This window comes from Mesitornis unicolor, unplaced genomic scaffold (genome assembly GCF_000695765.1).
Source record: "Mesitornis unicolor isolate BGI_N332 unplaced genomic scaffold, ASM69576v1 scaffold21340, whole genome shotgun sequence".
Classification (NCBI taxonomy): Eukaryota; Metazoa; Chordata; class Aves; order Mesitornithiformes; family Mesitornithidae; genus Mesitornis; species Mesitornis unicolor.
Genome location: NW_010156503.1, coordinates 632 through 14,672, shown reverse-complemented (window position 1 = coordinate 14,672; position 14,041 = coordinate 632). Strand labels below are relative to the sequence as shown.

General features: G+C 39.5%; 1 protein-coding gene across 1 annotated transcript; it reads right to left on the bottom strand.

Moving 5' to 3' along the window:
* Positions 1 to 8,970: 8,970 nt before the first annotated feature.
* Positions 8,971 to 13,764, bottom strand: NCEH1 (neutral cholesterol ester hydrolase 1). The gene is made up of 3 exons (XM_010193403.1): positions 13,703 to 13,764; positions 11,107 to 11,278; positions 8,971 to 9,588 (listed from the first exon to the last, which is right to left on the bottom strand). The coding sequence occupies exons 1-3, from the start codon at positions 13,738 to 13,740 to the stop codon at positions 8,971 to 8,973; spliced, it is 828 nt and encodes a 275-aa protein (XP_010191705.1). The 5' UTR covers positions 13,741 to 13,764.
* Positions 13,765 to 14,041: the final 277 nt, after the last annotated feature.

The window sequence follows — 14,041 nt, the reverse complement described above, 5'->3', positions numbered from 1 at the left end:
TTCTGTGCTCGGATTGATTTGGAAGTTGAAAGATATTTGCATTTGCTCTCAACTCCAGCCCTGGAAACTGAGATTTGGCCCAGGCTGAGTTACTTGCACACCTGCAAGGTAAGTTCTGTCACCAAAGACAAATAGGTACTGAGTTAACCCTGCTGCCTTTAACCGATCGCAGGTCAGTAAAGAAGTCTGTTGAGGAAGTTTTAGGGAGAAGAGCACTCGGCTGTGTTGGCTCTGCTGGGTTAATATGCAAACAGTAAACGACTTTTCACAGCTCAGGAGATACTGTTGTGGGCAGGCACGGAAGAGATGCAATGGTAAGAATAAACTCAACTCCGGGTGAAGTTGCATTTCAAAGTGACACTGAAAAGTAAGTTAAAATTGGGATTTACATTTTTAAGAAAAGGCCCAAAGAGATGAAATGGGTGACTGATGTAAGTAAACATATGTATCTACCTCAAGGTGATGAGTTAGCAGACCTTTTTAGATCTTGCTTAAACTCAGACACTCCCTTGGATACTCAATCAGGTGAGAAGATCATCAGCCCAAGAAATCAACATGATGACACTCATCAAAATAGAAGGCCTGAGCCCAAATTCATGCCGATAGCATCATTTTAGTCTGAGTAAAAGGAACATTATAAACCTAGAGTCAGTCTATAATCCTTAATGAAGTGGTGGTAGGTTTAATTTATTGCAACATACATATGCATACATATGTGTACAAATAAATATGAGTGTAATTTGTAATAAGTAGTTCCTTAGAGCGTGCTTGAATACATACATTTGCTTAGGCTGAAAGCTCTGTTTCACCAGCTTCACTGTATTGCTCAGGATGAGCCACGCAATTGCACAGGCCTTCTTCACATTTGTAGCCCTGTTTTCAATCTTCATAATTCTACTGTGGAGTTGGATAACACCCAGTGAAGTTTATGTCTCTGTCCAAAGAGAGTCCTTATATACAAGATGCCCTGTCTCTGTGCTAACCACTCTGAGGTTTAACATTAAATTTTAATACATATTGCTCCCTCTGATTAATCACTGGGAATCTAAGCAGATCATACAGAACCTGAACTAAGCAGCTGTGTCTTTGTGCTCAAAAACAAGCTTGGACTATGTCTCTGATGCATTGCAGTGACCGTAAAATAATGAATAGTGTCTTCCCTCCCTTGTCTGTCACAGAATCACAGAATGTTAGGACTTGGAAGGTACCTCGAAAGATCATCTAGTCCAACCCCCCTGTCAGAGCAGGATCACCTAGACTAGGTCACACAGGTCCATACAGCTGATCAAAGGCAGGATTTGAAATGTAATGGTATGGTATTTTGAGTGTCTGTTAAGCTCTGTTCCACTTTTGCAGAGGAAATGGCAGTGAAAAACAGAAATGCAAAAGGAAATGCAGAAGTTTTTGGAGCCCCAGCACTGGGTGCAGCCCCTGACCACTTGTATCCATCATCTCCGGATGCAGCAGGGAGGTAAGGCAGCATTTCTGACTCCTGCTTTTGCATGCTTTTCAGCATGGGATTTTTCTGGGGAGGAAAACCCCTCTCATAAATAGATGCAGTTGTACTAATTGTATGCTGCTGCTTTGCTGCACCTTTCTTACTTTGCAGTGTTTCATCACCCCTGGCATGTTTGCATTGCAGGGATGAAAGCACTGGAGCAGATGGTGTGACTGCAACTAACGAAGTGTGCAGTGTGTGCATGTGGCTGGCTGGTGAAAAACATCACAGGTAACTCATCGCTAACACAACCCAAATGTCAGCTGCTGACTATGCCAAGTACCACTGGCTCCCATGGGCTCCAGAGCAGAGATCTCGAAAAGGCCCCTCCTTCTACCAGCATCAGGAGCAGGGTGCACAGGATCTGTGCAAGTCACCTTTTTCTTACAATGGGTTGCCTTAGGCACTGGTAAAAGAGTGGAAATGCCATGGCACAAGAGCAGAAATACCCCACTTCTGCAGGTATTACCCTGGGGGGTTGAAATGTGCCTGCTTCCAGGGGCACTCACAGCTCTCCATAGATTTTTGGAAATGCTGCTATGCCTCCATGTGCCCCTTACTGACAAGGCAGATGTATATGAAGGCAATGAGGTCTGAAAACACAGCCCTCCATGTAGCCATGCCCTTGGCGCAGAGAGGCAGAGTTCCCCCAGGGTGCCCTCGCTCACCCTTTTGGCTCTGCAGACTTCAAAACATGCACAGACGCCTCCAGCAAGCCCTGAATAACCTCACACCCCCAAACCGTTTGCAAAATCTGAACTAACAGCAAGTAGATCACCTGAAAAAAATCCTTACGGCATGCCAAGGACTGAGAATGATTCATGCTGAAGCAGAGGGATGGTTCTGGGGTGGTTTTTTCTCCAAGAAATGTGAGTAATTTCCCATCAGCGTGAGTTTCAGGCCTTGTCCATGCGTGCATTCACAAGTCAGGGGCTGGGTTGCCACAGGTGTTCTGGTGTGGTTCCCACTGTAATGCTTTCGGTTTTATAGCCTGTTTTTAGAAATGTGCCGGACCTTTTCAAACGAAGCTTTGTTTTAAATGCTCCCTCTGCTGGCTATAGTGTGGATTAGTATGTTTTAATTAAAAACCTCAGACTAAAATTTGATCGTAATGACATGACAAGGTTAACAGTAAAAGATTCCCTTTCTTTATTTCCCCACCATACTATGAATCCCACATCGTGATGGCACTGAGTGTACTGCACCTGATACTGGCACAGTGTTTGTGGGAGAGGTGGTTTTCTATAACACTGATTATTATTGCTCTTTTAAGTCTTTTGATATAAAATACTCTGCCGCTCCTATATCCCTAGACTGCCTTATGATGGCAAGTGCAGTGGTTTGTAGAGATTCTGCTTCAGAAAAGAACAAGTGGTTGTGATGGAAATATTTGGTCTTATCTTGCTTAAATATAGTCAGAGAGAGTTATTTAAAATATAGTTTCTGTAAAAACAAGTTTTAAAGGAGTGATTGCAGGCTTTCTTTTTTGCTTTCTCCTGCCTGTCTTCCTGTTGAACAGTTGATAAACACTTTGAAATGCTGTAGAAAATTATTGTGAAAAATTATTTACCCCAAACTTACATTAGGGGTAAAACTTAGTCATATTAATGATGTGTTGCCAACTATTTAAACAACATTTGTAAAAGAAATAAATGCTATGGGATTAATGCCAGAAAAAAAGGTGGAATTAAAAGGAGAAAATGTGTGGCATTTCTGAGGATGAACAAACTAAAACGTGGCCCAACTCCAAAGAGTTTTCTAAATAAGTGCCATGCACGGAGCAGAGCCAGCCAGGAGGGATGCAGGGGGAGGGTGAAATTTCTGGATGTGGATGCACAAGGCTGTGTGGGCTGGGTGGCTGTGGGAACACCTGGGGCACAGCCCCCCCATGCATCTCTTTCTGCTCCTGTCCCACAGTTGAGGATGAGGAGGTGGGAAATAGAGTGCTGAACTAGGAACAGGGAAATGCGACTTCAGCATCATTGCAAGCTGAGAAGGGGGGGAGATTTCTATAAGTTCATGCTATATCCTGTTTGTATTTTCTTACCATAAAAAGATGTGAAATGGAGCTAGAATAATGGGTTAAAACATTAATAGTTCAAAAATAAGATAGATTGGAAGGAAGTTGCACTTTTTGCTCCTTTTAATCTCACCTATTAATCCCTGGAGGATACGATTGGACTTGATGATCTTAAAGGTCTTTTCCAACCTACATGACTCTGTGAGGTATCCATTGCAACCAGAGATGCACCTGGCACTAGGGTCAGCCTCCAAGCCTGTCTCACTCGCAAGTTTTGATGTGGGAATGTCTCATACTCAACAGCACCGTAGTGCCACAAAAAAACGTGCTGTATCTATGGCCAATTGACACTTGAATTAAGATGCCTACCACCATCTGAAGGTGCTGTTGAGGATTTTGTGCCAAATGCTTTGTGGGTCCTCAGGTGGCAGCTCAGAGCCTGTGGGAGCGTGGAATGGATGGCAGCAAGTGCCCTTCAGGAGAGCTCGCTGTGCACCCCTGCAGCGGCACCCAGCACAGGGTAATGTGCACAGCTGCACCTGGCCATGGGAGACACTGCCCTGGCCTTGCCAAGCCCTGCAGAGTCAGACTTTTCACTAAATGTAAGAAAACTTGACTGGGAAAAACCTATGAGGCCCAGCCTGTTTTTAATGCATTCATTTAATGCAAGCAAGGAGTACAACTCCTGCTGACTTAAAATTGGGCTTACAAGTCTTTTGAAATGTTTTTTTCCCCCAGCATTTTAAGAGCTTTATATTCTGTGAAAGTCACAGGACCCTGCTGGACAAAATTACAAACCCCACACTAAGATATTTCAAAAGTAATGGTGCTACGACCATTAATAAATGAGAGAGCAGGGGAAGAAAATAGCTAATAGTTCAGAAAGAAATAATGTGAAAGGCAGGCAAATAGGAATGAAAATTAAATCAGGACTTCCACTGGCTAAAACAGATTTCAAACATATAAACATGTAAAAAATCTGTTTGTAGATCAGAACAGAGAACACAAGCTTTGCTGTCTATCTTGAAAGAGAAAGGAACAGCAGTAGTGCAGGTATTGCCCTCTATTCAATGCCAGCAACTGTGGTCACCATTAATCATTTGGCTGAAATGAAGTGAAAAGAGGTCACCCTTGCAGCTCAGGGACGCAGGCAAGGTTTCCTGCCTTGAAAACAACCACCTTGGCTTGGGTTCAGCATTTCTTCAGGAACTCTGCAGCCTCTCGTTTTGTTTCACTGACCTCTGCCAAGTGAAAGCTCAAATTGGAAATGTTTTACATCGGAAAATAAAACCAGTGATCCTGGGGGAGAGAAAAAAAATCACACATAAATTTAACTTTATTTATTTGTTCTTCATTTTGATAGCACATCTCCATCACATTTGCTAATTCGATCTTACAACATCTTTCCCCTGCACTGGGAAAGAAGCAAAAAACGGTCATGCATAAGATACTGAATGCACTCACATCAAGTATGTTGTACTTTGGGGTTTTGAACATCACAAATAAGAGAACATTAAATCAGCTGGTTTTGTATTGTTTTGTTTTTTAACAACATAATTGTTACAGATCATAGCAGCTTAAAAGTTTTAACACAGGTTAACCTAATTCTAGTATTTTTATTTGAAAAAGTTTCTAATAAAGTTTGGTAAGAGATTAAAAAAATATAGAGGCCCAAACAATACAAAATAACATTTTGAAAATAAAGCATTTCTTTTTACTTTGTAGGGCTTAAAACCCACAATGGCCTTTCTGCTTTGGCTAGGGGTGCAGTTTTGGAATTACTTAGATGAAGGTTAGGACATTCAACTTGTTTTATTTTATGCACCACAAAACATCTTTAAACAGGACTGGGTCTTCGGAAATGCTGAACACTCATCCTTTAAGACATCCCAAGCTAGGGAGACAAAAACCTACAAACCTATTCCTTCAAATATTGGCCAAAATACTGAGGACTTGCTACTATAGTTTCCAGGTCTATGAAAGTAGGACATGAGTGACTATAGGTTCTATTACGGGAGCTTTTTTTTTCATTTTAAAGCTTACGTTTGAATGCTTTGATGGCCATCAGGAACAAGATACTCTTGCAATGGATATATAAAGTCTAATTGTAGGAGTGGGGGGAAAAAAAAAAGCAATTGTCAAAAAGTAGTTAACCATACCTGTTGATGTAATGAAAACGTAAGTAGACAAATTAATTGACTATCTTGTTTTAGAAGACTAATGTTTTACTATGCACGGGTAAATGTTGTTACAAATACTTGATCTGATCCTACAGTACACAAAGCGCCCTGAACTGCTTGTGAAATAACCAAGCAATGAAGGTGCTCGGTACACCCAGAAAACACTTCACGAGAGGTAGGACCACACAGATGAGCAAACCGAGGTGGTGTGGCATGCGTTAATCTTCATCTCCCGCTAGCAGGCACCAGCTCCCTGTAACCCTGCTTGGCTGAGCGCTCAGCTGAGTCAGTGCTGGGAACAACCCAAAACTTACCACTTTGGGCACGGGAACTGGGTGCAAAAGAGAACAAAGCAAAGTAGGAGGAAAGCTGTTTGGCCAAACACTTCAAGGTTTTCACTGAATTTTAATCAAGTGTCTTGTGCAGCTATATATTAAAAGGTCTTTTTACAGCTGGAGCTCAGACCTCTTTTTGTATTACAGGATCCATCACATATCTTTGCAGCTATCATGTGCTTAAACCATATAGCTGCATGACAAAAGTAGTCAAGATATTTTGAACTAGTTAAGACTGTAACACCTCATCCAAGTTGTGCTGTGATCTTGGATGTCGCATCAAGCTGGTGATGCCTTAGTAAACACATTCAGTCCAGTTATTACTACCATTTCTTCTGCCAAGACTTTAACGTGCTTCAGTGCATGAAGGAAATTTACAACTGACTCCATGAATATATATTCTTGCTCTCCATTACATTTCAGTTAAAAAAACCAGCAATAATTATGTTATAGCTTCATAGCAGATATTTATAACTTGGCTATAAACAAACACTGATCTAAAGCTTTGCAGACAGCTCTCAGGCAAATGTAATTATTACAGAATTTATAGGAATATTAACCACTTTTTTTTCCAGTACTATAGATACTACTGTCTTTTAATGACAGCAGGTTGATATAAATGACATCTTTTCTGACATGGGTTTTCTCTTTAAGTGGGAAAGCCAGGAAGAAGCGTGTTGTTACAACTCAGTGTCACAATATTTTTTTTACTCTAAGTCATAGTTTAAAGTCAGGTAAATGAAGCTGTCTCCATACAGGGAATAAGACTCTGGAACAGAGCAGTAATTTCTCTTTTGAATGGACATAACTTTGGTTGCTATCTGTTTTAAGTGTAAATTGTATCTATGTAGTTGTGCTGATATAGGAAGGAAGGAAAGGTCTAAATCCAGAATTCAGTTTGAATATTTCTGCAGTGTTCACTGGATATCTTGACAAGAATGTCTTATGATTTAGATTTTCACTCAGCTGCTCTAATTCCACTAAGTCTTTGTAAGGATCTAAATGGAGGAAGACTCTAAGCCACTGTTGAAAAAGCTTTGCCTTGTGACCTCAGTGTGAACCTCTGCCCAGCAATGAGTTTCAGCCTGCATGACTGAGCCTACATGGAGGCCTTGTCTCTTTAATAGCTTTTAATACATACAACCATATTAACCGCTTTATGTTTCTAGCTAGCAATGATTCAGCAAAGCCGTTCTCTTTTTTAATTTAAATACCAGTGAAAGTGGACTGTTCTATACATATTTTAAATGACAGAAGGCAGTGTGATCTACATTTTTTTTAAGAACTCTTCAGAGACCTGCCATAAGAAATGCTTTAATGAAACTGCCATTGTCATGGTCTCCCAAGCCTCACCTTATGGTACTTTGACAGATGCCAGGACAGAGGTGAGCTGACTGCCGAGGAGGACCCATAGTGGAGCAGCACCCTCCATCGTGGGACAGGCTGCTCAGACTCAGCTATTGCAGAAGGATGGAAAGTCAAAAGTTACAAGATCTGTTCAGTGCCTGCCAGTCACTCTCACATCCGTGTGCTTCACCAACCCCTGGGAATTCAGCTTCACAGCTCCTTTGTGAGGTAGGAAATTACCACTCCCTCTCTTGCAGAAGAAGAAAGTGAGGGATAAGGAGGCCAAGTTATTCTTCTGGGGTCTCACAGAAAGCCTGTAGTAAAACTGAGGATGAATTTAATCCACTAGATTAGTCACAAGACAGCCATTCTCTGTGCTTTGCCTAGAAATACTGGGCTTTTGACACAACCTTCATTTCTGCAAGCTGTAGGCATCCTGGACAACATCCACTGTCACAGGTAGTTTCACTTCCCCTTCCTGCTTGTCTGAATCTTAAAGATTGCCTCAAACTGCCAAGATTTGATGCACAACAGCAAGATCATCTTACCTAGTGTTTTGAGTCAGTCTTCAAAACAGACAAAATTTAGCTGCAAAGCTCAGATTTAAATCTTCTGTATGGACTAGAGCCCACTTGTATTTGCTTGCTTCCCTCCTTCCACGAATCATGAAATACAATAAACGCTACAAGCACAAAAGAAAAGTCAATCAACAAAAACTTCTACTAATTACAAACATTAGTGCAAACCACACAGCAGATTATTTTTAGTAAGCTCAGTATTTTCTGTAAGGAGATCATACAACTGAGGCTTTAAACACAGATGAAGACACATTCTTTAGCCAAATAAGTAGTCAGCTTTGAAGTTCACTCACACACACAACCTAGATTCTGCTGCTACACGTAATATTTTATCCTTATATATGTATATGTATGCTGTAATAGTTTTTATTGAAAATATATTTAGTCCTGTGCTTTTATAAAATATAAATAACTAAAAGGCAAGAAAGACCAATTTCTAAAGCAGAATTACATGTTTGGCTAAGAGACTTGTCTAGCATCATCTTAACTGCCTAGGAGAGTTTTTTTTTAAGTTAAAATGAGCCATTTGTCTGTGTGCCTAAAGCCAACACCTAAATCCATGCTTGACATTCAAATGCACGGTTCACACTTCCTTTGACATCAAGTGCTCACCACTGTTGAAAACTGGCTCCTGTTTTTACATATTCAGATGTAGATGTAGGTGTTTGCATTTACTTCACATCATTTGAAAACTGGGGCCTTTGTGCCTAATTAAGAGTCAAAGCTTGAAAGTTCCAGACAGTTAAGAATGCTACAGGAATGCTGACCTCCCTGCTCAACATTTGTTTATGTTTGGCAATAGTCATCTGAAAGAAGGTGAAAAAAAAAAAAATCAAAGTTTGAAAAAATATTTCTCAAAATCCTTTGCTGGGCAACGAAAGCTGTAGTTAGTGGTCTGTAACCCCTTGAACAGATCAAGTCTGAATTTGTAAAAGTGCACTTTTCATTGTTTGCTCTTTTGCAAGAACAGACACCAAAGCTGGGCACTTGGTGTCTTTGAGAGACTGTCTCTTCAGAGGTTTTCATCCAGCCATTTGATATAGCTGTTTCTGGTCTGAACGCCTGCAGAGAAATCAGTAGGCCAAATGGTGAATATCATACAGCCATGAAAGCAGTCATCGAAGTGATCAAGTGTGACTTCCACGCTGGCGTTCTCCAAGCGCTTGGCGTACATCACCCCATCATCTCGCAGGACGTCGTTCTCACAGGTCAGGATGTAAGTCTTTGGCTGCAGCTGCAGAATTTCATTTTCTGCAAGCAGTGGGGCTGCTCGTACATCAAGCAGCGCTGGGATCTCCTGGATGATTTCAGCGTTGCCTGTGGTTTGTATTACAGGTTTATAGTTCTTTTTGAATGATGAAGGCAGTAGGGATGTCCAGTTCAGATGTCCTCTGAAAGTCAGAGCTTGGCCAACATCAAGTGCAGTGTGGTTGTTAATCAGCAGTGACTGAGCCAAGTCATAATTACCATTGAAATAATCTATCCAATAGTTGATCATGACATAACGAGGAAGAACGGGCATATTCATGTTCTGCTGATAAGAAGGTGTATTGAAGTCAAATGCCTGAAGGACTGGATAAATTAAGGCCTGCAGTTTCAGTCTGATGGTCAAATGCTCGTCTCTGCTAAGCTGTGGGAAAAATACAGGTTAGGATTTGGACTATAAAGAAAATAAATTTTACAATATCAACCTTGAATTTCATACAAGCAATCATTCATTTGACAATTTTTAGGCCAAGTTCTACTCTTACGCAGATAATGCTGTTCTTTTGCTTGAAAAATATTTGAAAAAGTAGCCTGATCATTTTCTTTTCTTGTAAGGATGGCCACTGGGGCAGACCCAGTACCCTGTCTCCAAGAAAAATCAGTGGCAGAAGTTTATTGAAGGATAAGTGTAGAAGTGTATTGAAGAAAAAGTGTAAAGTGGCATTTCTCTGACACAGTTCCCAGTTCAACAATTTGCAGCTGAAGGACTTCCTGAATCAAAGGAGCTATTCTTGGTTTTAAAAGCTTTTAATGGATTTTTCTTCCATGAATTTTTCTAATTGTTTTTTTTCAGTGTATGCAAACTGTTGGCATACACAGTTTTCTCTAGCAAAGGCTCACCATATGCAGAAGCATCTCCTTGTGTTTGACTTCAACCTGCCATCTGCATTTGCATCAAATGATTTGAGCCTACCAGTTATACATTTGGTGCCTCCTAATTCTTTTACTGGAAAAATCAGCAAACACTTGTTTTGCTTCATCTTCTACACAAGGTATGCAGCTCTCTATCACATCTCATCTTGTCTGTCTCTTTTTCAGGCTAAAGAATCTTAGTGTATTTAACCTCTCCCCGAGACAGTCCTACATCACTGATTTAAAAAGAATTCTGCATCAGGGAACCGAATTAGGAATGCTGCTTCCAAAATGTGGTACTATCATGTTTATCAGTTCTTGATATTGAAACTTTTAATGTAATTGTCCCTTATTAATTTTGTCACCCTAATTCAATATTGCAAGGTTGTAATGATAATTAGTTGCCTGGCATGGTATCTGCTTTCTTATCACCAATGGTTATGGCAATACAAAAAAGCTAATAATCATATTTCACTCAAGCATGAGAAATATTATTACTTGCCCCAGGCTGCCTTTAAATCTTTACTAGATTAAATTCAGATTACATTTAAACTGCAAATACACAGAAGAAATTTCCTTAAAATTGCAAAATGCTACTGGAAGACAATTTAACAGAAGAATTAAGCTTCATTTGTTTTTTGTCTTTCATTTGTATTTGAAAGAAATAAAAATATATTTTCAGAGACAAGCATCTAAAAATAGGAAGCTAAATTGATAAATTATGTATGTACCTAGTTACATACTTAGAAAAATAAAGAATTCACCAGCAACAGAGTCATTTAGCTACTTGCTCGTAAAATCTGGCCTGTAACAACTGGTAGCTGTAATAAGACATTGCAAGCTATGTGATTCATATGGTGATTGACTTGTTTTTCTTCTGTTAAATGTCTAGATGCTGGCTTTCCACCATTCTGTCTTTAGGGTTTGCATATCATCTTGTGATGATGCAGCACAAAGAATCTGTCAACCTATGGGCATCACCAAATTAGAGGTTGTCGTAATGTAACACATAACAGACACTGGATGTTACCTGCTGACACACGGCAGCTGCCAAATTTCCTCCTGCACTATCACCAGAAATTGCAATTCGACTTGGGTCAACTGAATACTCAGCTAAGACATCAGGCTGCAAAAAATGCTTAGTAGCACGGAGAGCATCATAGAATTGCTCAGGGAAGCACACCTCTGGTACCAGCCTGTATCTACAAAAGAGAAGAGATTAGAGACAATTACTACCATCAATGTGCCTCTCTTTCAGGATTAATGGGCAATATGAGGTATTCCTTAACGGCAAATAACTATTTCATTAGAATAAATACTACAGTAAAAATATGAGGTGTGTAATACTTCCATAAGACTTAATCTCATAATTAATGCTCTTCTGAAAGATTAATACAAACCTACCAGATATGAATAATACCAAGATAGTATAAAATTTCGCAGCACTCTCCTAGGATTTCCCAATAGAGTATTTCATCATACATTATAAAAATGATTGAATATTTAAAGCATCTTTAGCAAGGGAGTCATAATCGGGCTGTTTTTGATCCAAATCCCCCACCATAACTAATACAAGAGAGAACATGTCATATATACCCAACAGATTCCACTGAGCCAAACACTTAAGCAGTTCTGTTTCCTCCATTTTTATCTATGTTCAGAAGAGAGTGATCCTTGCTATACCTCTGTGCCATGAAATGAGCCATAACCAAGGAGTGAAGTAATACCCATTTGCTCCAATACAAAACTGAATAATTCCCCTCCTTTACTGAAGGGTGGAGCAGGAATATACCCATTGTGCAGGTGGAGAGACTGAAGTGCAGAGAGCAAACAGTCTGCCCAGGAACAGCCAGCACCTGAGTCCCATTCACAAGATTTTCTCAGTTTCTCAATAACAGTGTGGGAGAAGTCCGTTCATATTTACTGACTAATCTGTAATTTAAGAGTTGTTACTAGGCCTTATGGTACAAAGCATATCTTCTGTTTGTAGCTTTTCAGTCAACAGATTTTACATATTCTAGGCAGAGCCAAGCAAAGCAAAGCAAATCAAAATTCAGTTTTCTGATTCAAAGTATTTTCTTCAGAATCTAAGCTAAAAAAAGATTCATATGCAGAATAAATTTTAAACTTAGGTTACACAAAAAGTGTTTCAAACTCCAAATCTGACCTACCTTCAGAAAGCAATCTATGTACTGCATCAGCTACAAAGGAATACGAGAGTCCTTTGAGAACTTCTCACAAAACTGAGTAACAGGCGTGCATATATCATGAAAGCGAGACACGTAATTAAACCAATGAGAAATCTAATTAGTCTTCACTAATTGAGTACAAACGCCTTGACTGAAAGATATAAGGCTAAGGAGAAGAGGTAAACAGTAAGTCAGAGAAATGGGCAGAATTATACCGCCATAAATCAGACAAGGAATAATAAGGAACTTTTCAATACTGCGATCGCTGCTTATCTGAAATAACCAACAGCTGCTTTTTTACTTTTCATTGTTTCTACTAATAAAAAAGAAGTTAAAAAGTGACCCTTTAAAGAACACTGTAAGTATTGAATTAGTAACATCAAGTCCATATAATTAAGTTGCAATTAGATCACAGAGCTTGATATGTAATCAGCTGCAGGTGGGAAACCTGAGCAGTTGTATCGAGTGATTGGGTTTGGAAAAGAAAAATATTGAAGTTGACAATAGAGATGAGAAAAGTACCAATCATGTTGGAGCCATCTAAGTAATGCAGCTAGCTAGTCAAGAGGTTTGTTTATCTTGGAATTGTTCACAAAGTTAAAAAGCAGCCCTACTTCTCTGTTGTCTGGCACCCTGGCAGCCCTCTGCTCTTGAGTGAAGTACAGGGCTTAAATGAGGTGACTGCAACAGTGGGAGATGGAGAGAGCAACAGGAAACTGCCAGACTCCACAGTGGATTCTGGTTAATAAGCAGGGGTAAGATGATTTGATAATTTTTATGTTGCAGACCCCTGCTCAATATGACTTGGAAACTGAGGTTTCTAGACAGACTTGAAGGGGATTTAATATATATATATATTAACTTAGTATATATTTAAACATAATTTTAAATACGTATGTTAACAATATACCTTGCAGCAGTGGGAATGGCCATTGAGGACATGGGAAAAGTTGCTCTTGCTATGTGGGGAGGCAGAGTGATGCAGTTCAACCTTATTTCAGGTATGTATCATATTGAAATGTGTTTGAGTTTTGTTTGTTTGTTTTTAAAGTTGACAAATATTTACAGAAACATAACTTAAGCCACTTGAGCGATCTCAGGTTTTAGCGGCAGTCGTTCCATGTAGATACAATTGCAAGGTGTGCTAAAATTCACATTTTAGTATTTGTTCAACTGAATCAAGTGCTACTGTCTTTTCCCACATTTCTGCCTTATAAAATGACCTCTAAAATATTCAGAATCCTAAATGAACTTTGGAGACCATTCCAATTTGTACTAATTTTAAAAGAATAAAAGTATCAGATTGGTAAAGAGAACTATTGTCCAAGTTAAAGCCTTATACACAAGCCAGTAACAAAGGAAAAGGAAAAAGCTAAAAGAACTATGTTGCATATTTCTAATATCTTAAAATTACTTGATTAGTTTTAGATTACTCACTCAATTGAGACGACAACAGCATTAAGAGATTCAGCCATGATTCTGCAGAGATTGCTGTAAAGGCTTGTTCCTGGAACGAAAGGACATGGTGTTACAGACATACGAGTCCATTTATGTCAATAGCCACAAAGCTGTGCGTAAGCCTTCTCAGAAAATATAAAGACATCATCCAAATACAAGCAAAGTAAATGAGATCAGCTTGCAATAGATAAAGTGCCAAAACTGTAGCAGAAGGAACATAATTCACTCCTTGAGAAGTCCTGCAGTCTAATGTTTTCTTTCTCATCTGTTTCTGGGTCACTTGGGGCATGTCATTTCATCCACCTATCACATTTCTCT